Below are 22,474 nucleotides of genomic sequence, written 5' to 3' on the forward strand. Positions count from 1 at the left end.
CCTCACCTGTGTTGTTAGTTCTCTGCAGACCTGGATTTACCATAAGCCTCTGTATGCACATGCATACAGGCACCTGATAATGGAAAGGTGACTCACTCCCCTCCCCAGTTTCTCCCTCCCTCCTTCCCTGTGCAGAGCCCTGATGAAAGTGTAAATGAGAGGTTACTCACCCTGCTCTCAGCATTCCACTGATGAGATCTCATTCGAGGGCACCTCTAGCTACTTAACCTGCCTAGCGTTCTATTAAGATCACCAGGCTGGCGACCGGACGTTTTTTTTCTTAATAAAAAAAAAAACTATTTCATGCAGCCAACTGAAAGTTGGCTGCATGAAAGCCCACTAGAGGGTGCTCCTAATCCGTACTCCTGATCGCCTCCGACGATCAGAAGTAACAAGAAGGGCCACGATGAGCGGCCCTTCTTGTTTTGCTTTCCTTGTCTCCATGACGACGAGTGGAGTGACGTCATGGACGTCAGCCGACGTCCTGACGTCAGCCGCCTCCGATCCAGCCCTTAGCGCTGGCCGGAACTGTTTGGTCCGGCTGCGCTGGGCTCAGGCGGCTGGGGGGACCCTCTTTCTCCGCTGCACGCGGCTGGCAAAGTGCCGGCTGCGTGTGCTCCTTTTTTATTTCTAAAAAATCGGCCCAGCAGGGCCTGAGCGGCACCCTCCGGCGTCACTGGACGAGCTCAGCTCGTCCAGAACGCTCAGGAGGTTAATAGTGCGGTTCCTCTAGCAGCCTAATACTTGGGAGCACCTCTAGCTTTTTAATACTGAGGGTACCTCTGGTTAGCTAATACTAAGGGGCACATGTAACTACCTATGGCAAGGGAAATAAGGGAGAAGTGACAGCTGAGACGGCCAACAGTTGCGGTGCAGTGTGGCGGGGGTTTATAGGTTCATGGTGCCAAGACATCTGTGCCTATAGGCTCCTGTGAGGTAATTCCGGGCCTGGTTTTTTGCAAAACTTTCTGTTGGTGGTACTTGAGGACAGGGTTGGGTAGCAAGCCATATACAAATGGCTTATGAATGATTGTTGTTTGTGTGTGCTTTTGGTACTTTTCTTCTATACAAATCAACATGCTTCCTTGTCTCTGGGACGAGCGGGACCACAACGCAGAAAACAGGAAAAGTGGCAAAAGTACCGGTGAACAAGCGGACAGGTGGCAATGCAAACAAAGCACATGGAATGTAAATGCGGCTAGCGCATCCTGAATCCTGAGTTAGCCGCATTCACATTCCACTGTGACAAGTTTGTGGACCATTATGATAACAGTCTAAGAACTGATATAGTTTCAAGTTTCTCATTTAAAATGAATAGCTGAAATGTTATTGGCTGTTGTAGGCTTCACCCACTATTCCTGAATTTAAACCCCAGTCACCCAGTGACTGGCTTTAATAAGGTGAGAATGACATCTTTGTAAATTTTTACATTTAAGTCAATGGGTAGATTTTAAAGTGGCATAACATTTTGAATGCCACTTTATGGCTCCGCCCACTTTTTTAAATATACAAAATGTGACTGAATTTTTCAGGTTGACCCCATAAATATATGATCCAAGCTTGGCGAGTTTAACTTCAGAGCTGGCGGCAGTTTGAAATTTTGCAATGAAAAAGTGGGATCTTCGGTGGGCCAACCCAGGGCATGAAGAGTGGGATCACATAAAAAAAAGCATGTGCAACCTACACTACTATGGTCTGAAGAGGTGTGCAACGTATCATAACTGTACTCCTAAAACTGTAGGAAGAAAAGCATACATAAAATGGCTAATTTGGCTAGAGGAGCAGATGGCTGTATAGAGGGCTGCATGGCATGGCTTATGGGATTCATCAGCGTTCCCAGGGCCGGATTTGTACTCTTTACCACCCAAGGCCACTGTCACCAGCCGCCCCCCTTCAGTATAGATATCCAGATGACCACTCCCAGTATAAGTAGAAAGATGACCCTTCCCCCTCCCTCCAGTATAGGTTGGCCGTTGACCCTTCCCTCCAGTATAGGTAGCCAGATGACCCATCCCCTCTAGTTTAGATAGCCTGATGACGACCCCCCCCCCCTTCCCTCTAGTACAGATATCCTGATGACCCCTTCCCTCTAGTATAAGAAACTAGATGACCCTCCCCCCCTCCATATTGATAGTCTGATGACCGCCCTCCCTCCAGTTTAGGGAACAAGGTGACCCTTCCCTTTCCCCTAGTATAGCCTGCTGCCCACCCGCCCTTGATCCTGTGGTGGCCAAGGCCTATGTGGCCTTGGCTTAAATCTGGCCTTGAGCGTTCTTGCAGACGAAGTGCCGCCGCGCGTCTCCCAGCCGTGCGCGACACTAGTGGAAACAGGCCCTCATTGTAAGCTATGCCAATCTGCCACACAACTTTTTTTTTTTTTTTCCCCAGCTCAGGCAGTGTTTAACAACTTCTGCTATTGTTTCCCTTTTTCATTGTAAATATCACATATATCACCTATTCTAGTATAAAGTTATAACTACCTGCCAATCTTTTTCTCCTGAATCCTTCCTGAAGCTCAGTGTACACTGACTTCTGATGCACAGCCCCACCTCCTTGCAGAAAAAAGTGCCACATTGATTTCTTTACCCAAAACAGAGAAAGTGACACGGAACCGCAACTTTTCTGCAAGGGGACGCGACTGTGTGAGATGCGGGAGAAAAAGATCCAGCAGGTACCGGTAGTTAAAACTTCATGGGTTTGATGCATTAATCACCCGTAATATTGCCGTGCGGAAGCAGCTTGTTACTTCTGCCAGAAAGTAGCAGCACTGTGTTATCTTAGCAGTGCATATGTTAATCATGTACCATGGGGCACAGTAAGAGTGTAACGTCCGGAACACTGCTGGCAATAGTAACATTAATATTTATGTGCGTTGTTTTTTTTTTTAATGTTTTAAAATACAGCCTCTGTATAACTGGTTCACTGGGTGCAGCTATTTTAGATAGCTTAATTGAAGCTTCTGGGCTAGTTCTTCTGTGTTCTCTGACATTGATGCCCAGAAGAACCCTGATCCCAGTATTTTAAAAAGAGCAGAACTGCCTGCACCTACATGGGCTGTACACCTAAAAGATAGCAATACATTTATTTAATTATTGAGTGGGGTTCGTTTTTATCCACTGCATAACTGACTCCATTTGGTTGCATTACTTGCATGCATCAGGCCATGTAGTTAGTAGCCTCAGAGAGAAACCTAATGCTTCATGGGTAACCTTAATCTGGATTGAATGGTTATACGGGCACATAAATGGCAGATGACATTCAAGGTTGAAAAATGTACAGTCATGCATTTTGGTCTTGCACAGTCTAGCACCATACAAAATAAATAAACATGATAGAGATGGGGACAACACACTTGGAGAAGGACCCGTGTCCACGGGTAAACCGTGTTACCCGTGGACAACAAGGGAAGACTCAAGGTGGAGAGGTACCCAAGAGTATACTGTAATTTAAAAAAATGAAAAACAAAACTGAGGAAGCTTACCTCATTCATGACACCACTTACGGTACAGTGAGAAAAATTATTTTATTTAGCACAAGGCAATGTGTTTCATGGGATCAAACTAACTTCATCAGGCCAATAGCTGTGCCAGGTATAGATAATCATCTAGCATCTGGCGATTGAGAGCTGTGTCGGGTATAGATGATTATCTACACCTGGCACAGCTATTGGCCTGATGAAGTCAGTTTGGTCTCACAAAACTTGTTTCCTTGTGCTAAATAAGATACATTTTTCTCACTGTACCGTAAGTGGTGTCATGAATGAGGTAAGCTACTACATGTTTTTTAATTAATTTATACTCTTGGGGGCCCTCTTCAACTTGTGTCTTCCCATGTACAACCCCCCCCCCCCTTTTCTTCCCCCTTATGAGGGTTGTCCTCCTTGGGCCCCTGGGCTCCAGGTCTCTTTTTCCTGCAGAGAGCGATCTGCGTACAGGTGGTGGCCTGTACCCCTTTGGAGGCTGTTATTCTCTACAAGCGCAGCTTATTGATTGCCTGTGTTGCAACCCATCTTTGTTAGTACCATTATTCCTATTAATTTGACCTCCACATCCTTGGATCATACTACACCATCCGGGCTCCTGGTGTCTGTTGGTGCAGAGAAGAGCAAAATTGATATGTGGGATGGAAGGTCTCTCTTACCAGGAAAGGTTAGATAAACTGGGCTTAGTAAGTCTGGAGAAAAGATGCCTTATCTCTAATTACCATGTATAAATACATCAAAGAGCGATATAAAAATTTGGCAGATAAGCTTTTTGTCCCTAGGCTTGTGCAAAGCACTTGAGGATCTGATCTGCCTATGGAAACAAAGTATTCGGCCCCCTTGAAGTTTTCCACATTTTGTCACATTACTGCCACAAACATGAATCAATTTTATTGGAATTCCACGTGAAAGACCAATACAAAGTGGTGTACACGTGAGAAGTGGAACGAAAATCATACATGATTCCAAACCTTTTTTTTTATAAATAAATAACTGCAAAGTGGGGTGTGCGTAATTATTCAGCCCCCCAGAGTTAATACTTTGTAGAACCACCTTTTGCTGCAATTACAGCTGCCAGTCTTTTAGGGTATGTCTCTACCTGCTTTGCACATCTAGAGACTGAAATCCTTGCCCATTTTTCTTTGCAAAACAGCTTCAGCTCAGTCAGATTAGATAGACAGCGTTTGTGAACAGCAGTTTTCAGATCTTGCCACAGATTTTCGATTGGATTTAGATCTGGACTTTGACTGGGCCATTCTAACACATATATATGTTTTGTTTTAAACCATTCAATTGTTGCCCTGTTTTCATGTTTAGGATCGTTGTCCTGCTGGAAGGTGAACCTCCGCCCCAGTCTCAAGTCTTTTGCAGACTCCAAGAGGTTTTCTTCCAAGATTGCCCTGTATTTGGCTCCATCCACCTTACCATCAACTCTGACCAGCTTCCCTGTCCCTGCTGAAGACCAGCACCCCCAGAGCATGATACTGCCACCACCATATTTGACAGTGGGGATGGTGTGTCCAGAGTGATGTGCACTGTTAGTTTTCCGCCACACATAGCGTTTTGCATTTTGGCCAAAAAGTTTGGCCAAAAAGTTCCGTTTTGGTCTCATCTGACCAGAGCACCATCTTCCATGTGTGCGGTGCCACATGGCTTGTGGCAATCTGCAAACGAGACTTCTTATGCTTTTCTGTTAACAATGGCTTTCTTCTTGCCACTCTCCCATAAAGGCCAATTTTGTGCAGTGCACGACTAATAGTTGTCCTATGGACAGATTACCCCACCTGAGCTGTAGATCTCTGCAGTTCGTTCAGAGTCACCATGGGCCACTTGACTGCATTTCTTATCAGCGCTCTCCTTGTTCGGCCTGTTAGTTTAGGTGGACGGCCTTGTCTTGGTAGGCTTACAGTTGTGCCATACTTCTTCCATTTCTGAATGATCGCTTGAACAGTGCTCTGTGGGATGTTCAAGGCTTTGGAAATCTTTTTGTAGCCTAAGCCTGCTTTCAATTTCTCAATAACTTGATCCCTGACCTGTCTGGTGTGTTCTTTGGACTTCATGGTGTTGTTGCTCCCAATATTCTCGTAGACAACCTCTGAGGCCGTCACAGAGCAGCTGTATTTGTACTGACATTAGATTACACACAGGTGCACTCTATTTAGTCATTACCACTCATCAGGCAATGTCTATGGGCAACTGACTGCACTCAGACCAAAGGGGGCTGAATAATTACGCACACCCCACTTTGCAGTTATTGATTTGTAAAAAATGTTTGGAATCCTGTATGATTATTGTTTCACTTCTCACGTGTACACCACCTTGTATTGGTCTTTCATGTTGAATTCCAATAAAATTGATTCACGTTTGTGGCAGTAATGACACAATGTGGAAAACTTCAAGGGGGCCGAATACTTTTGCAAGCCACTGTATATAGGAAAGAGTTTTTTACAGTAAGAGTGATTAAAATGTGGACTGTATTACTACAGGACGTAGATATGGCAAATTCTAGATCTGCGTTTAAGGAGGAGAGTAGATTCTTTCCTTGTGTTGAAACACATCGATGGCTATGATTATTAGGCAAGTTCCAGTGGTGTTTGTCAGGAATATATTGGGGTGCTTATGATGTAAGGATAACAGGAACATATTCTTTCATTTTTCTGCCTGTGTTCCATATAGGCCGGCTAGAAGGGAGCTGTGGCCATTGATTGCTTGGGGCAAGGAAGTGGGTATTGTCTTGACCATATGAGGTGTTTTGAGTTTCTGCTAATGGGATTATCTGCCGGGCTTTTTGAACTCAGGAGACGGCCCATTGTCTCAATGCACAAAGCAAGCCTAGTCAGGAAAAGACTAACACATGTCAACTTGTGGTGAAGAAACGCAAACATACCCTGTAACTTACATCTATTGGAAGGGGGTTGGAAATCTCTGCAGACTTTAAAAACAGGAGACAGGAAAAAGCCTTAATCAAGTTTGCACCTGGAGTTGAAAGTCTCACTTAACAATCTCTGGATGTATAGACATTGTAACCTGGGGAAATTGGGCTAAGGAAGTCTTTTGTTGGGTGTGGGTACTATAGTGGATGCTGGATGTCTGGAAAAGGAATTGCTTTGAAATCAAGTGTCAACAGGATATTTGTTGTTCTCAAGATTATGACAAGCGTTCGGTGATGTCACAAACGGGGAAAGTGCATTAGTTCCTGGGGGCTGGACATTAAAGGCCCCAGGGGACACTTCAGACTATTTAAGCTGACCCAGGACAGCCACCGGTATCTGCTCTTGGAGTTAGCGCATAGCTAGAGTTGATCTCGACTTCTGGTCGAACAAGCGGCATGCTCCTGCCGACAACGTTGAGACCTTCAAGTTGGTAACGTTTTTTTAATCCCCATTTTTATTTTACGCAAATATCCGTGTGTGTTATCTTTGTAACTTTTATCTTGTAACTATTTTTACTTTGTTTTTTGTAATCTTTTGTATATATTAAGTTCTGCATTGTTCTATGTTTTTCTGGGATATTAAATTATTATTTAATAAGCTTGACTTCTGCCGTACTAAACTAATACTCATAGCCTAAAGGAGACTGAAGTGTAACCGTGTATAAGTTCATGCCTAATTGTACGCTTGAGCAACACTACCGTATGAAATTGTAATTGCATTGTGTGTGGGGGCGTTTGTCATACGTTGGCCTAAGCGCGCAGCTCAGCTGACCCAACGTACGAACAACGCCAGTGCGAGTAGCGACAGCAGAGTGGCTAACAGTATCGTTCGGAACGACTGTTAGTGGGTCTTTGCTTCACGACAGTGTAAGATTGCAACTGTGTGTGTGTGGGTGCGTGGCGTTCCCGTATTTGGCCTAAGCGCAAAGCTGACCCGAATACGAAAACGCGGAGTGCGCGCTGAGGACTCAACAGCAGAGTGGAAGTGTCTAGCGAACAGCTAGTGGTGACAGTGAGAGGTGTTCTGAGGGGTCCCAGCCTTGTTTAGCTTGAATAAGGCTGTTCCCCGCTTAATCTGGTCAAACCCGCAGTCGGGAACCGTATACACAGGCGTGCCGCGGGCCGGTTCCTGACAATGTTGATCCAGGGATTTTATCTGATGGCCATCTGGAGTATGGAAGAATTTATTTTCCCTTTGGGGCTAATCTGATCATGCCTTGTAAGGGGATTTCCCCTTTCTCTGGATGGACAGGGATATGTGAGGGTGTAGCATAGTGTACCTTATTTTCTGGCTGAACTCTATTAACATCTGCTTTTTTCAACCTATGTAAAGTAACATTATATTTGTGTTATTTTCTTGCAGGGGGGATTACCCGCTTGGCTTTTAGCTAAAAAGTCAATTGTACTTCGGTCTTCTGATCCAGGTACCAAAATAGCATATTCTCTAGCAGCACTTATTCATACCATGCCATTCATATTTATTGTCTTTGGCAACAAAGATTGTGATTGGGCTTAACCGCTTTCCGACGGCAGTGATTGAAATCTACGCCCTGTTTAGATGCTTTTATTCCTGCCGGGGTCTAGATTTCACCTCACTGCCACCTCACGTTCCCGCCGACTGCGTCGCTGTCTGCCTGCTGCAGCTCACTTGCCTTTATAACGGCAGAACTCTGTGAGCTGGTCTGGAGCCTATTTTGTTGGCTCCTGACCCTGTCATCAAAGTAAGCAACGCCCATTGGCTTACATTGATCATGCGGTCAGGAGCCAAGGAAAGCGGCTTCTGACCAGCTCACAGAGCTCTGCCATCATAAACGGCAGAGTGGATGGCCTGAGGTGATGGGAGTGTGGCGTGGATGGCGGTAGCAGTGCGTTTGAGCGGTGATTCGTTTTTATGTGCCGGTTTCTGGTACCAGCGGTCTCTGGTCTTTAAGGGGCCAAAGACCCCTGTTACTGAAGTGGTTAAAGGAAATCTGAAGTGAGAGGGATATGGGGGCTACCATATTTATTTCCCTTTAAACCTAACCAGTGGCCTTGCATTCCTTCTGATCTTTCATTAGTAGTGTCTGAATGGCCTACCTGAAACAAGCATGCAGCTAATCTTGTCAGAAACATCTGATCTGCATGCTTGTTCTGGAGCTATGGCTAAAATTATTAGAGGCAGAGGTTCAACTGGACTGTTGGGCAATTGCTATGGTTTAAAATTTAAATAAATGTCAGCATCCCTCTCACCTCAGGTTCCTTTTGAGTTCAGAGAGGTTCTGGGTTGCATCTGCTGATCGCAAAGTTTTACATGTTGTGTGTTTTTTTTTTTTTGTTTTTTTGTTTTTGTTTTTTGTTTTCCCTTTAACTTAAGTGACTAGCTCCTAATAAAAAAGAAAGCACTTTAAAATAAACCTGAGATTGGGTGATAAAAAAATGTATACTTACCTACAGCTTCCTCCATCCCCCTCCGGCCTGATCGCTTCTTCGCCACCGTTCTCCACTGCCTGCAGCCTCTGCAAATTGTCCCGTTAAGTCCTCCGGTCAGAGGCATACTGCGCATGCGCTGCCTGCCCGCACACGTGCCCCGTCGCGTGCCCGTGGACGGGAGCGTTTTGCGCCTGCACTGTAGTACTTTGCATACGCAGAATGCTCCCGGCTAGGGGAGCGCGAATGGGGAGCAAGCACAGCCAGACTGCGCTCGTGCCGACTTGACGACTTGACAGGGCCACTTGCGGAGGATGACGGCGAGGGGGCTGGAGGAAGCCCCAGGGTATGTATTCATTTTTTATTATGCCCCCATCACAGGTACACTTTAACCATTTGAGCATATCTGGACGGATATATACGTCCAGTGTAGTTGTGGAGAGTGCACCACCAGTTTTGTTGAGGCACATGTGCTATCATTTTAATTGTGACGAAGTATAGAATACGTTTTGGTGGGTCTTAAAGGAGTTGTCAGGTCAAATTTTAATAAAATAAACGCTACTTATCGGGGGCTTCCTCCAGCCCCAAGCTCCCAGGACCTCCCTTGCCGCAGCTCTGCCCACAGCCGTTTGCCGGAGCTCCATCCCGGTCCCCAGCGATGACGTCAGAGCGACCTGGAGGTCGCTCTGTACTGCGCCTGCGCGATCGGCGCTGTCAATCACTGCCACGTGGGCCGGAGCGGACTGCGCAGGTGTAGAACTACTGTGCCTGCGCAGTCCGCTCCGGCCCACGCGGTGGTGATTGACAGCGCCAATCGCGCAGTACAGAGCAACCTGGAGGTCGCTCTGACGTCATCGCCGGGGACCAGGACGGAGCTCCGGCAAACGGCTGCAGGCAGAGCTGCGGCGAGTGAGGTCCTGGGAGCTTGGGGCTGGAGGAAGCCCCCGGTAAGTATCGTTTATTTTATTAAATTTGGCCTGACAACTCCTTTAAAGCTTGGACACACATCACATAAAAAATGGATAGGGACAAACTCAATCCAACATAAAAAAAAAAATAAAAAATTTTAAAATGATCATCAAACTAGGGAAAGTCTTAGCAAAACTACAAGAGACATACTGTATGTGGTAACATTTTAACCCTGATAAGTTGTAGAATGGAGTTTAGAAAGTTTTAGGGTTGAGGCCCATGTCTTGTGTATTCTTTTTAGTCACAGACTGTATCAAAAGCAATTACATTTTCGCATATTCTGTAAGTTTTTCGCTTTGTTTTTTAAGCGCAGTCGATTTTTCAAAATCGCCCTGAAAGTTCACATTGGTGGTGCACGGGCCATTTTTGAGGCGATTTTGCCTCAATGGAAGGTATAGGAAAAACGCAAATGCTCACAAAATTGCTTTGTGCTTTTGCGTTTGCATTTTTAAGAATAAATACATTGTATTTATTATTTTCCAGGTCAAAGAGTTCATTTCCTGACTACCATCAGGAAGTGTAAAAACACAATCGCTCTGCAAAACCGCTTAGAAAAAGCGGTTCACAAAAAACAGCGCGCACGTAAGCGCTGGGAATCTGAAATAAAAATCTCCTCAAAAAATGCCAAACTCGGACGGACACGCGAACAGAACGCAATGTGAACAAGGCCTTAAAGCCTAAGTTGTCCTGAAAAAAATAATAATATATAGATCATTTAGCTGTGATAAGGAATAATAAAGTTATTGGCGAATGAATGGAAGCAGTGGTGATATGTGAAAATTGCTCTCCTCCTAAAGTGGTTAACTCAGGGGTGTCGAACTCAATCAGAGAAGGGGCCGAAATCTAAAACCCAGCCTAAATCGCGGGCCGAATGGTTTATTGAACAGTCATAAACTGACAATGTTAACCCGAAATGTGAATTTAAAATGAGTGGAACAATCTTTTTCCTTAACAGGGCTGTCAAACCAACTCACATGCTATCAAGCAAAACAGTAATATTGGAATGTACCTAAAATGCTCATTGTTTTGTTTTCTGGCTAGATCCGTTTTCCCCGGATCAATGAGTTCGGTTTTATTTCTTGGGCTGTAGCAACCCGCAAAACAGCATGGAGGTTGTCATCGGTGATGCGTGATCTGTGCTTGTTTTTGTTCAGATTCATTATTGAAAACATCTGTTCACAAAGATAGGTGCTCCCGAACATGGATAAAACACAGGCAGCATGAAGTCGGAGCTTTGGCATTGAGTCAGGGGGCAGTAGAGGGTAGAAGTCCTCAATTTCAACATCTTGAAACCTTGATTTCAGGCCACTGTCAGACTGAAGCTTGATTATCTCCATCTGAAGGTGATGGGGCACATTGTTGACATCAACTGTAAAAGGATTGGCAAAGATGTCAAAGCCTGAGTGCTGTGTTCTAAAGTCAGAGAAGCGCCGCTCAAATTCACTCAGTAAACGGCTAACTTTGGTAGCCAGCCGACTGCAAGGAAAAGCACCAGAAACAGTGGTTGAGATACTCAAACAAACGGGAAAGTGGGCAAGATTGTCCTGTTCCAGTTGGAACTTCCATAGTTGAAGTTTACGCTGGAATGCTGTGATCATGTCCGATATATTCGCGATGACTTGTTTGCGTCCCTGCAGCTTCAGATTCAGTTGGGTGAGATGCTCGCATATGTCACACATCATAGCAAAATCATATAACCAGGCGGGATCCGACAGTTCAGGCAAGGGCTTTCCTTTACTTTCCATGAAAAGAGCAATTTGTTCTCTGAGCTCAAAAAATCTTTTCAGGACTGCGCTCTTGCTCAGCCATCTTACTTCTGTGTGGTATAGCACGTCTCCATGCTCTGCACCCACCTCCTGTAAAAACTGATGGAACTGGCGATGATTCAGGCCACGTGCCCGTATAAAGTTAACAGTTTTAATGACTGTGGTCATTCTGTCATTCATTTCCAGAACTTTTCCACACATAGCCTCTTGGTGGATAATGCAATGATAAGTAATCAGGGGTGTGTGGCAGTGACTTTTTTGCATTCTTTCCTTCATTAGTCCAACCAAGCCTTTCTTTTCTCCACACATTGCAGGTGCACCATCAGTAGTTAGCCCCACCAACTTTTCCCAGGGTAATTTAAAATTATTTATGGATTTCTCCACAGCCTCAAATATATCTCTACCAGTCGTCATCCCATGCATGGAAGCTACATCCAAAAGTTCCTCAGTGACAGAGAGGTCGGTCTTCGTGGCACGTATAAAGATGGACAGCTGCGCTGTATCAGTGTTGTCTGTGCTTTCATCGATAGCAAGTGAAAAAGCGAGATAACTGCATGCCTGTTCGGCCAGCTGTGATGATAGATTTCCTGAGAGTTCCTGAACTCTGTCTGCAATGGTGTTTCTTGACAAACTAACATTTTGAAAACTCTGTATCTGGTCTGGGCATACTTGCTCACACACTTTTAGCATGCATTGCTTCAAAAAGGCACCCTCTGAAAAACACATTGAAGTACGGGCAATTTCTTCAGCCACTATAAAGCTTGCTTTAACTGCAGCATCATTTTTCGCTGTAGCCTTTGTAAACATTTGTTGCTGTGATTGTAGTTTGCCTTTTAGTTCTTTAACAATTTTATGCTTTTCTTCCAAGGTATATTTGCCATACTTAACACCATGTTTGGTGTCAAAATGACGACGTATATTGTACTCTTTAATCACAGACACTGTCTCATAACACAATATACACACTGGTTTGCCCTCTCTAAGCACAAACATGTATTCATTTTCCCATTTGTCATTAAATTGTCTGCCTTCACCGTCAACTTTTCTTTTCCTGGACATTTTGGGATCAATATTGGCAGTAAAAGATGTAGTTTATTGGAAATCTGCGTTAGAAGGAAAAAGTTGAAAACTGCACTGGGATAGCTTGATTTGGCAGATGGAGTGAAGAAGAAAAAAGTCAGTCAAGAAATGCCTGGCTGGGTACAGATGGCAGATTCTGCTGCGATTTGTATGCCTGCACTGTATGCCAGGAACTGGCAGTTTCTGCTGTGTATTTTTTATGCCCGCACTGTAGGCCAGAAACTGGCAGCTTCTGCTGTGTATTTTTTATGCCCGCACACTCACTCTCCCCTCTTGTAACGATTGGTGTCAGCACGCAGAGAGAATCTGATTGGTGATCTGCAGTATCACCAAGAATGCAGATATATTGCTAACCTCTGGACACCTAAGGTATGTGAGTGTTTGGTGTAACAGTAATACTTTGAGTAATGCACCTGCTGAGCAAGTGACCAGAAGCAGCATGGAATACTGCTCTTGAGGACACAGAAACCTTCCAGCAGCCTGAGACTCTCCAAGGTGTGGAGTCAGGCTGGAGATAGGAAGGACCAGAGAGTGAGTGACACCTGAAGGTGGATGTCACTATCTGATCTGGAGACTATCTCTTAAGAGGAGAGATGGCTCTCGAGGTCGGGCACGCCTGGTCGGCAACGTACTGACAGATAAAGTACAAAACAGAAGACTGATTCGGTATTCAAGACAAGCAGGGTCTGGCAACGGAATATCAGATATGCGAGGTACCGAATCAGAGATCAGAGGGATAGTCAGGAAAGCAGTAAATCATAACAGATATCAACAATGCATAGTCTGGGTGTGAGGTCCTTGGTCTCTACACCCTGGAACTAGTCTAAGCATAAACAGAATAACAGTAAGTAATCTGGCTCAGTGTGAATTCCCAGGTCCACCTGGTTCAAACACACTGTTGGATCTGACTAAGGTCTGAGTGCTTCCACGTAGTGTTCGCAACGGCAGACAACTTGAGACTGGCCAGCAGTAACTATGTATGGAGTAGTGCTCTCCGGCACCACCCCTAATTGATCAACCAATAGTATCCTGCTCTGAAGTCAGCTGATCGGCGTGATCAGCTGACCTCTCCTTGCCCAGTACAAGAGTTCTGCCTCTCAGCGCGCGCGCGCATTCCTAAGCCTGTGTGCACTAACAGACTCAGCCACACCAGACACACGCTGCCGCGTGCAAACCGCCGCGCTGGACGCGGAACCAGCCGCTTTATTGTAGTTACATGCGGCGGCTTTTCCGCGTTCTGCCCTGTTACCAGACGCACGCTTCCGCGTGCAAACCGCCACATTGGACGCGGAATCAGCCGCCTTCTCAGCAGTACACGCGGCGGCTTTTCCGCGTTCTCTCACACCTCTGCTCTGCTACCCGCACAACCACCTCTAAAATTTGTCAGATATTTACTGCTTACTGTAAGTGATAGTGAGATGGGAAAAAGTAATTTACAGTGCATTTTATTCTAGAACAAATACACATTTTATACATATGCATAAACATGCATTTTAAATGTTTTCCTGATGTTTACCTAGCCTATTAACCCCTTGTTAACCCCTGTAATACACCTGTTTTTTAACTTTATGACTGCCGCCGATCGGATGCGATTGCTACGGTGACAGTTTGGGGCCCTAATGCTGTACAGATACATTGCAAAAACACCTTTAAAACACTGGTCCCCTTTAATGATAGTATGACAGCAAGATTTCATGCTGATCGTGGCGTGGTACGCGATATGTCTCTATGTAAAAGGATTTAATATGTGTGGGTCTTTCTAGTGTGGGTGAAGTTTTGTTTATAGCCTATTCCTGAAAATTGATATAGATTTTGTTTTTCTGTATATTTCTCTTTCTGGTATTAAACCTAATTTTGGTCTAAATGTTGCGTTCCAAGGGTCCTCCCCCCTCCCCCTTCCCTCACGCTGTGCGCGCAGGTCTCTTTGTACTTCCTGCGCTCCACGGGGTGGAAGTTGTAGGGTGGGGCCTAGCGTGCCCTCTGCTGTCTATTCCCCCGTCCTTGCCGTGGGTGTCTTTGGTTCCTGCGGACGAAACGGGGGTGCGGCTGGTGGGCGGCCACGCTGGTTCGTGACGTGTATCCGGTGGACCTGGAACTATGTCCTATAAGAAGCTCTGGATTAGGTGACGCAAGCTAATCACGCCTCCCTTGAGAAAGCTGGCCGCCTGCCAGTGAAACATGTTGTGTCTCCCGGCGTGGTGATCCGTGAGTTGCCTTCTGTCCTTCCCTACTCTCCACCGCGGCTTGCGGGACGCTGTCCGCCGCATCTCATCAGCCCCGTCTCTTGTGCATGATCCACCGATCCAGGATTGAACCCTGTATGCTCTGGAACAAACTTCTCTGGATGGTAGCCACGTATGGCTGGATCTCATGCAAACACAGGATGGGTAATATATACGTCTACAGCACAGCAGCCACCTCTTTTTGAGGCCATATGAGATATATTTTCTTTGCACGTGAGTCCCTGAAGATTAGCGGGGCTGTTTTAGTTCGTTTGAAATAACAACTTTGGCTCTTGCTGTTTTCTCTACATGCTGGCTATGAACTGTTTACAGTGCACCTATGTTTGCTGCCTAAATCAGTGATTATCTTTTGCCAGTGACTGGCCCACAATACAAAGTGTCTGTGCCTGCTGCTTATGCTGAATTGAGAGCTATGCATCTTTTCCTTAGTGCATGTGGCTGCTATCTATGCTGAACTTTGCCTGTTTGCATACAAACTGCTATTTAATTCACTAAACTTTGCTTGCCTGACTTGCTACCAAACGTGTGAACAGTGCACTCATTTGTCTCATTTCATTTTACCTGGGTGACTAACACATAGGTGTCATCATTTCATGCAGGGGATTGTGCTACCACCATCTAAATAGAGGCTGTGTTTAAGTGTGTGAGTGACGGCGCCTGGGGTGAGGGGGGTGGCCACCTTGTTACTACATTTTTTTTTTTTTTTTTTTTTTTATTAGTTGTATGTTTTTCTATATTTGATCTGATTAATAAAAAGGTAAATTTTTGATTTTTTTTTTTTTTTTTTTTTATAAAAACCATTGCGGTTGTTAGACTTAATTTCCCTCATTTTCTATCCTAAAGTTTTTTTTTTTTTGTTTTTTTTTTAATACAGATACATCCAGATATAACCACATCTGATTACTACAGACATGCATGTGATTGCCACGTGCCCTGCTAATAATGAAATAAGGCATATGTGGTGTCATTTTAACCAGAAAGGGCCAAATATATTGTCATCTTGTTAGATGAATAATTAACCACTTCAGGATTCTGCGTACGCATAAGTACGCCCCTGAATCCTGAAGCGGTTTCCATGGCAACGGCCGCTCGTATTTGAGGAGCCCCCCGCTAGGCACAGCAGCGCGGCGGCGATCAGACCGCCCCCCAGCAGGACATCCCCATAGTGGGTAAAAAAGGGGGGGAGGGAGTCTGATCGCCCTGCCTGCTATCTGATCTGTGCTGCGGGCTGAAGAGCCCCAGCAGCACAGATCATCCAAACCACTTGAAACCCGGAAGTGGTTAAAATACACTTTTATTTCCAAATAAAATATTGTCGCCATACCAATTGTACTAGGGAAATATTTTAAATGTTGTAATAAATGGGATAAGTGGGTTTTAATTACAGTAGCATGTATTTTAAAACTATAAGAATATTTTTTTTCCATTTTTTTTCTTATTATTCCAGTGAAAATGCATTTAGCGTAAAATTCTTAGCAAAACATTCCACCCTAAGAAAGTTTAATTGGTGGGGGAAAAAAAAAGTAAAGATAATTTCATTGATATAAGTAGTGATAGTTATTGGCAAATGAAAGGGAGGAGTGCTGAAAGGTGAAATTTGCTCTAGCCCACAAGGGGAAAAACCCCTCAGTGGTGAGCTAGTTAACTCAGCAGCAATGCCTGCTACCATAAGTGAGTAACCTCAGCCGGTCTGTTATTGTATGTGGCCCTCAAGAGCTTTAATTCAAATGTGCATGATTGTAAGCAATAAAAAAAGGCGGCAATTAAGATGACCAACCTGGAAATTACAACATAGGATGCCATGGCACTTGTACCAGCAGCATCTGTTGCTTTCTTGGAGATGGCAGGTCATAGCCGACATATGTATGTGCATGTAATTTTATTTGCCTTGTGCGCATGCATGCATACAGGTAGGAGCCCGGTCTAAAGTCTGTGCCAGTTCAAAAGCACAGCATATTTGTCCTTCCCGTTCATACCTCCAAAAGCTGTAAGCATCCTTTTTATGTGAAACAGTTGGTATCTGTTGAGAGCTGCTACCCCTATCACCTACCTGACTGGGCATCCTACAATACAAATGTCATAGCCGACATATGTATCGGGATCCTGTTCTCCTCTTGGTGGCGAGCAGGTCCAGATCTCTTTCAATACACAATTGCTGCAAATAGCAGACACAAATACAAGTGGCTAGAGAAAATGGAAGGTCTGCAGGAGTCAGCTGAAGTGAAGGGTTGGCTGGGGAAATAGAGCATTGGTACCTGTTGATGACCCTCTACAGCACACTCCATTTTGTTGTTACTCCACATGTGGTGGGGGAAGCATAAGTGGCTTAGTGGAACTAATGGGGAAGAGGGAGAGACAAAGTGTTCAGCTCTGCACACTGCGCAGGACCTTATATTTTAAGAGCTTCTTTAGTATATTACAGGGGTATGTTTGGTGGCAGAAGGGGTACACCAATAGCTGCAGGCAGGGCCGGCCCGCTCATGTGGCGGGGTGAAACTTTTGCCTCAGGCGGCACTCCTAGGGGAGCGGCAACCGCCCGCCCGTGGGTGCGGGGGGCCGGCCGCCGAGCTGGAGGGGTAGTGGGCAGGAAGGGGTTATTGGGCCTAGCGGTGGGAAGGGGGGGTCGGACCCCCCCTCTCCCTCGCCTGGGTCCCCCGATCTGCGCTCCACCTCCAGCTTTAAATAGTTACGTAGCTGCCAATAGTAAGAGGGACGGGCGGGGATCACTCACCTCTTCCGGTTCCAGCGTGTGCTCCACTGACGTCACTTCCTGCAACACTGTCCACTTACAATACAGTGGGCGGCGTTGCAGGAAGTGACGTCAGTGGAGCGCACGCTGGAACCAGAAGAGGCGAGTGATCCCCGCCCGTCCCTCTTACTATCGGCCGCTACGTAACAATTTTAAAGCTCCCCTAGCTCCCCACCGCTAGGCCCAATACCCCCTTCCTGCCCGCTACCCCTCTAGCTTGGCGCCCCCCCCCCCCCACCCCACCCACGGCTTGGGGGCGGCAATTTTTTCTAAGTTTGCCTCAGGCGGCAAAAAGTCTAGGGCCGGCCCTGGCTGCAGGACCACTTACAGTGATGTACAGTAAATGGACAATGGGACCAGCCAGGGGCAAGTGTGATGGCAAGACTATTTAAAATTGAGTACCCGACTTCTGTTTATATCCGATAATAATCGAGTATACTTGGTGTTCATATCCAAGACCTTTTTATTTGTTCCTAGTGGCTTTTTTTCTAATACATTTTTCTCCAATAAAGGAATATACTACAGGTATTGAATCCCTGAGCTATTATGTGATTATAATTAGGTTATAGTAGCTTTCTGCATTGGTGAATATATGTATGCATTAACTGTTCTGTCCTTGTATTGTTAATTGTAATACTCAAATCTGAGTTTTTATTCTTTTTGAGCCATGTAATAAAAATTAAAATGTTTTATCTTTATAAGACTACCTTCAGGCTGTGGATACCTGGATGAATGTATTCCTCCCCAAGATGAAACCTCTACTTTATCAAAATGGAGGACCTATTATAACCATACAAGTAAATACATTTAAAGTGTTACAAATATTAATCGAAACGCTTGTGCTAAAATGTAACTGAAGTATAATCCGATTTAGAAAGAGAGTGTTTGTTATTGAATATTTATTTTGATCTACTGGAACCAGAAATAGGGAGTGCTGAACTCAAACTTAAAGAGAATCTGTATTGTTAAAATCGCTCAAAAGTAAACATACCAGTGCGTTAGGGGACATCTCCTATTACCCTCTGTCACAATTTCGCCGCTCCTCGCCGCATTAAAAGTGGTTAAAAACAGTTTTAAAAAGTTTGTTTGTAAACAAACAAAATGGCCACCAAAACAGGAAGTAGGTTGATGTACAGTATGTCCACACATAGAAAATACATCCATACACAAGCAGGCTGTATACAGCCTTCCTTTTGAATCTCAAGAGATCATTTGTGTGTTTCTTTCCCCCATGCACTGAAGTTTCAGGCTGCTCTTTTCTTCCTGCAAATAGCTTTGCCCTTGTTTGTAATTCCTCAGTATGTGAAAGCCCAGCCAGCTCAGAGGACGATTTATCCAGCTTGTAAAAGATAAGAGAGAGAAGAGAGAAGCTGCTCTAATCCTAAATAACACACAGGCAGTCTGCATAAAGGGGAGTTCATAGCAGAACCACAACACTGAAGAACTTGGCAGCCTTCCAGACACAGGCCGACAAGTCTGACAGGGGAAAGATACATTGATTTATTACAGAGACTGTGTTAGTAGAAAGTGCTGCAGTTAGCCAGAACACATTAGAATAGCTTTTGGAACTTGTAGGATGATAAAAAACAGGATGCAATTTTTGTTACGGAGTCTCTTTAAGGTGGGCACACACACCATACAATTTTTTTAAATATCTGATCAATTTAAGAATTGCAATCAATTTTTCTGACTGATTGTAACATTTGAAAAATATGACCAATGTACCATACACGTATATTCAATTTTTCCCCATTTATTATGATAAAATTGATTGGAAACTCTGACAAAATTGCTAGGGTGTGTATATTAATAAATTGACAATCTAACACACACTATACAATCTTTGGAAAGATTGAAGAAAAATATCTGGCATTCCGGATCGATAAAAATCGAAGAAAACAGGAAACCCGATCAGATTTTTCATTCGAATGAAAAAAAAAAAAGCTTTCGATTTTTTTTTTCGGGAGATCTGATTGTTTTTTTCGAATTGCCATAAAATCGGATCATTTTATTGTATCGTGTGTGGCCACCTTTTAGGCAAACTTTACCTGAGGATAATTTGATTTGGGAGCTACTCACACTGCCAGTATCCACTATCAAATGTTATTAGCCCCATACAAGGTTCCATTTTAACCCATCATGCTGGTTCCTGTAGACAGGAAAATGCTGATTTTATTAAGCTAAAATGTCCTCGCTAATCATTTTTAGTTGCCAATAATTTTAATCCAGGTAGACAATTGATCCAGACAAGTCAACTGGTAGATTGAGCCAGATTGCATTATGATCTGGCTTGTTCATTTTTTGCTGGCATCAATTACAAAACATAATTGGTTGGTAGATTGGTGTGCTTCCCACTCCTCACAAACCTCCCTCTACCTCAGGTGCCGTTATTGATAAGGCCTGCAGCACTTTTCAAGCGTCACACCAAACACCAATCAAAATGTAAAGTCCCAGATAAATGCACTACTTACCAAACAATTCACCAAAAATGAATATAAAATATGTATAAAAGGACAAATAATTATATTCAGTACTCTAGAACGGACATCCAGGCCCATATGCAATTCTCTCTTTTTTCTTCGTTTTCTCCTAGGTAATAATTTTTAATATTCTATTAAAAATACCTTTTCTGTTTTCACTCCAGGTTGATGAGAAATTGCTATATTGCATGTCGTTACCTCATTGTTTACTACAGTTATACTTTTCTTGTTACCTCCATTTGTTTTGTATTCTTGTTAAAATTTTCAAAAACTTCAATAAAAATTTTGAAACATAAAAATACCTTTTCTGCATTTTGCAATTTAAAAAGTACCAAAAGTAGTACAAAAAGTACTATCAAAATGATTTTGTGTATTTTCTTGCTTGCTGTGGGTTTAACTTCCCTGGCGGTGCATTTCTGTGTGGAATTTAGAGTCAAAAGCAGACTTTTTTTTTTTTGTGTGTGTGGCTTTTTTTTTTTTTTTTTTTTTTTTCCAAGAATTTTAGGCCTCCAATTCTTAAGTCATAACTCACCAAAATATGTCAGAATAAAAGCCTGGTAGACCTTCTGCATATAAATAAGACTAGAACACATTTGTTGAATTAATAACATTTATGAATAAACTTTGTTAAACTGTACACCTCAGGCAGGCAGAGAGTAGTCAAAATCCAGGCAGAGGTCGGTGCAGGCGGCAGGCTGAGAGTAGTCAAAATCCAGGCAGAGGTCGGTGCAGGCGGCAGGCTGAGAGTAGTCAAAATGTAGGCAAAAAATCGGTAACCGTAAGGCAGAAGCACTTAGCTCAGAAACCATTGGGAACCAAATGGCTATATTGTCATCCTGTGCTTTCAAATGAGCGTATCTGCCATGGCAGTCAGGTGACAGAGGAGAGATCAAATTACAACTTATTAGAGACTAACGTGGAGGAATTAGACAGGCTAAACTCTCTATATGCATGCAGGCTAATAAAACGATGTACAAAAGGTTTATTGAGGAAAAAAAATTCTCAGTTTATATTTAACCCATTCAGGTTCCGTGGTTTTCACGAGAGAAATGTTCACCTCCCATTCATTAGCCTATAACTTTATCACTACTTATCACAATTAACTGATCTATATCTTGTTTTTTCCGCCACCAATTAGGCTTTCTTTGGGGTGTACATTTTGCTAAGAGCCACTTTACTGTAAACGCATTTTAACAGGAAGAATAAGAAAAAAATGGAAAAATTCATTATTTCTCAGTTTTCAGCCATTATAGTTTTAAAATAATACATGCCTCCATAATTAAAACTCACGTATTGTATATGCCCATATGTCCCGGTTATTACACCGTTAAAATTATGTCCCTATCACAATGTATGGCGACAATATTTTATTTGGAAATAAAGGTGCATTTTTTCCATTTTGCATCCATCACTATTAACAAGTTTAAAATAAAAAAAATATAGAAATATTTCATCTTTACATTGATATTTAAAAAGTTTAGACCCTTAGGTAAATATTTACATGTTTTTTTTTTTTTTTTTTTATTGTAATGGTTTTTTTATTTATAGTAAACATTTTATTTGGGTAGTTTTGGGAGGGTGGGGGGTAAACAATAGATTTATAATGTAAATGTGTGTTGATTTTAATTCATTTCTATTTTCAGGTGTAGTATTACTTTTTGGCCACAAGATGGCGGCCATGAGTTTGTTTACATGACGTCACTCTAAGCGTAACATACGCTTAGAGTGGCGCATCAGGAAGTGAATGGCCAGAAAAGGCGCAGCTTCCGAGAGAAGCTGTCGCTTTTTCAGCGGGGGAGAGGAATCAGTGATCGGACTTCATAGTCCGATACATTGATTCCCTGACTACCGAATCCGCGGCCGGGAGTGCGCGTGCACGCGCGCGATCGGCCGCGGGGGCGCGCGGTAGCGCACATGGTTTCTGGACGTATTTTCTACGTCCAGAAACCAAAATAGGTTAAATTTGAGCAAAAAGTGTCCAGTCCAAAATTATTCATACCCTTCACAAACTGTCACAGTCTGTGGGAAAATCCAAAGTTCTATACCATTCCAAATTGTCCAAGCTGTTCTAAAGCATCCTAATTACCCTGATTAATAGGGAACGGCTGTTTTTTTTTAATCAATTCAACAGGTGAAAAACAGCAGCTCTCTGCAGTTGGTTTGTGGACAGTCATGGCTAAGACAAAGGAGCTCAGTGAGGACCTGCGGCTGCACATTGTGGCTGCTCACAAGTCAGAACAGGGTTACAAGGCCATTTCTAAATGTTTTCCAGTTCCAGTGGCTACAGTGCAAAGTATTATAAATAAGAACAAACCAGATGTTCTGCACTGTGGAAAATTTATGAGAATGTGGTCGGAAGCCAAAAGGG

The 22,474-nt window shown here is 43.8% G+C and overlaps 1 protein-coding gene across 1 annotated transcript in view; it reads left to right on the forward strand.

Moving 5' to 3' along the window:
* Window positions 1-22,474, forward strand: part of GLB1 (galactosidase beta 1) — a 141,856-nt gene that overhangs the window by 16,208 nt on the left and 103,174 nt on the right. Inside the window, exons 4-5 of the mRNA XM_068238312.1 lie at window positions 7,777-7,837; window positions 18,329-18,423. Of these exons, the coding sequence (XP_068094413.1) occupies window positions 7,777-7,837; window positions 18,329-18,423 (156 nt within the window). The remainder of the gene's footprint in view (window positions 1-7,776; window positions 7,838-18,328; window positions 18,424-22,474) is intronic.

This window comes from Hyperolius riggenbachi, chromosome 5, assembly GCF_040937935.1.
Source record: "Hyperolius riggenbachi isolate aHypRig1 chromosome 5, aHypRig1.pri, whole genome shotgun sequence".
In the NCBI taxonomy this organism is placed as follows: Eukaryota; Metazoa; Chordata; class Amphibia; order Anura; family Hyperoliidae; genus Hyperolius; species Hyperolius riggenbachi.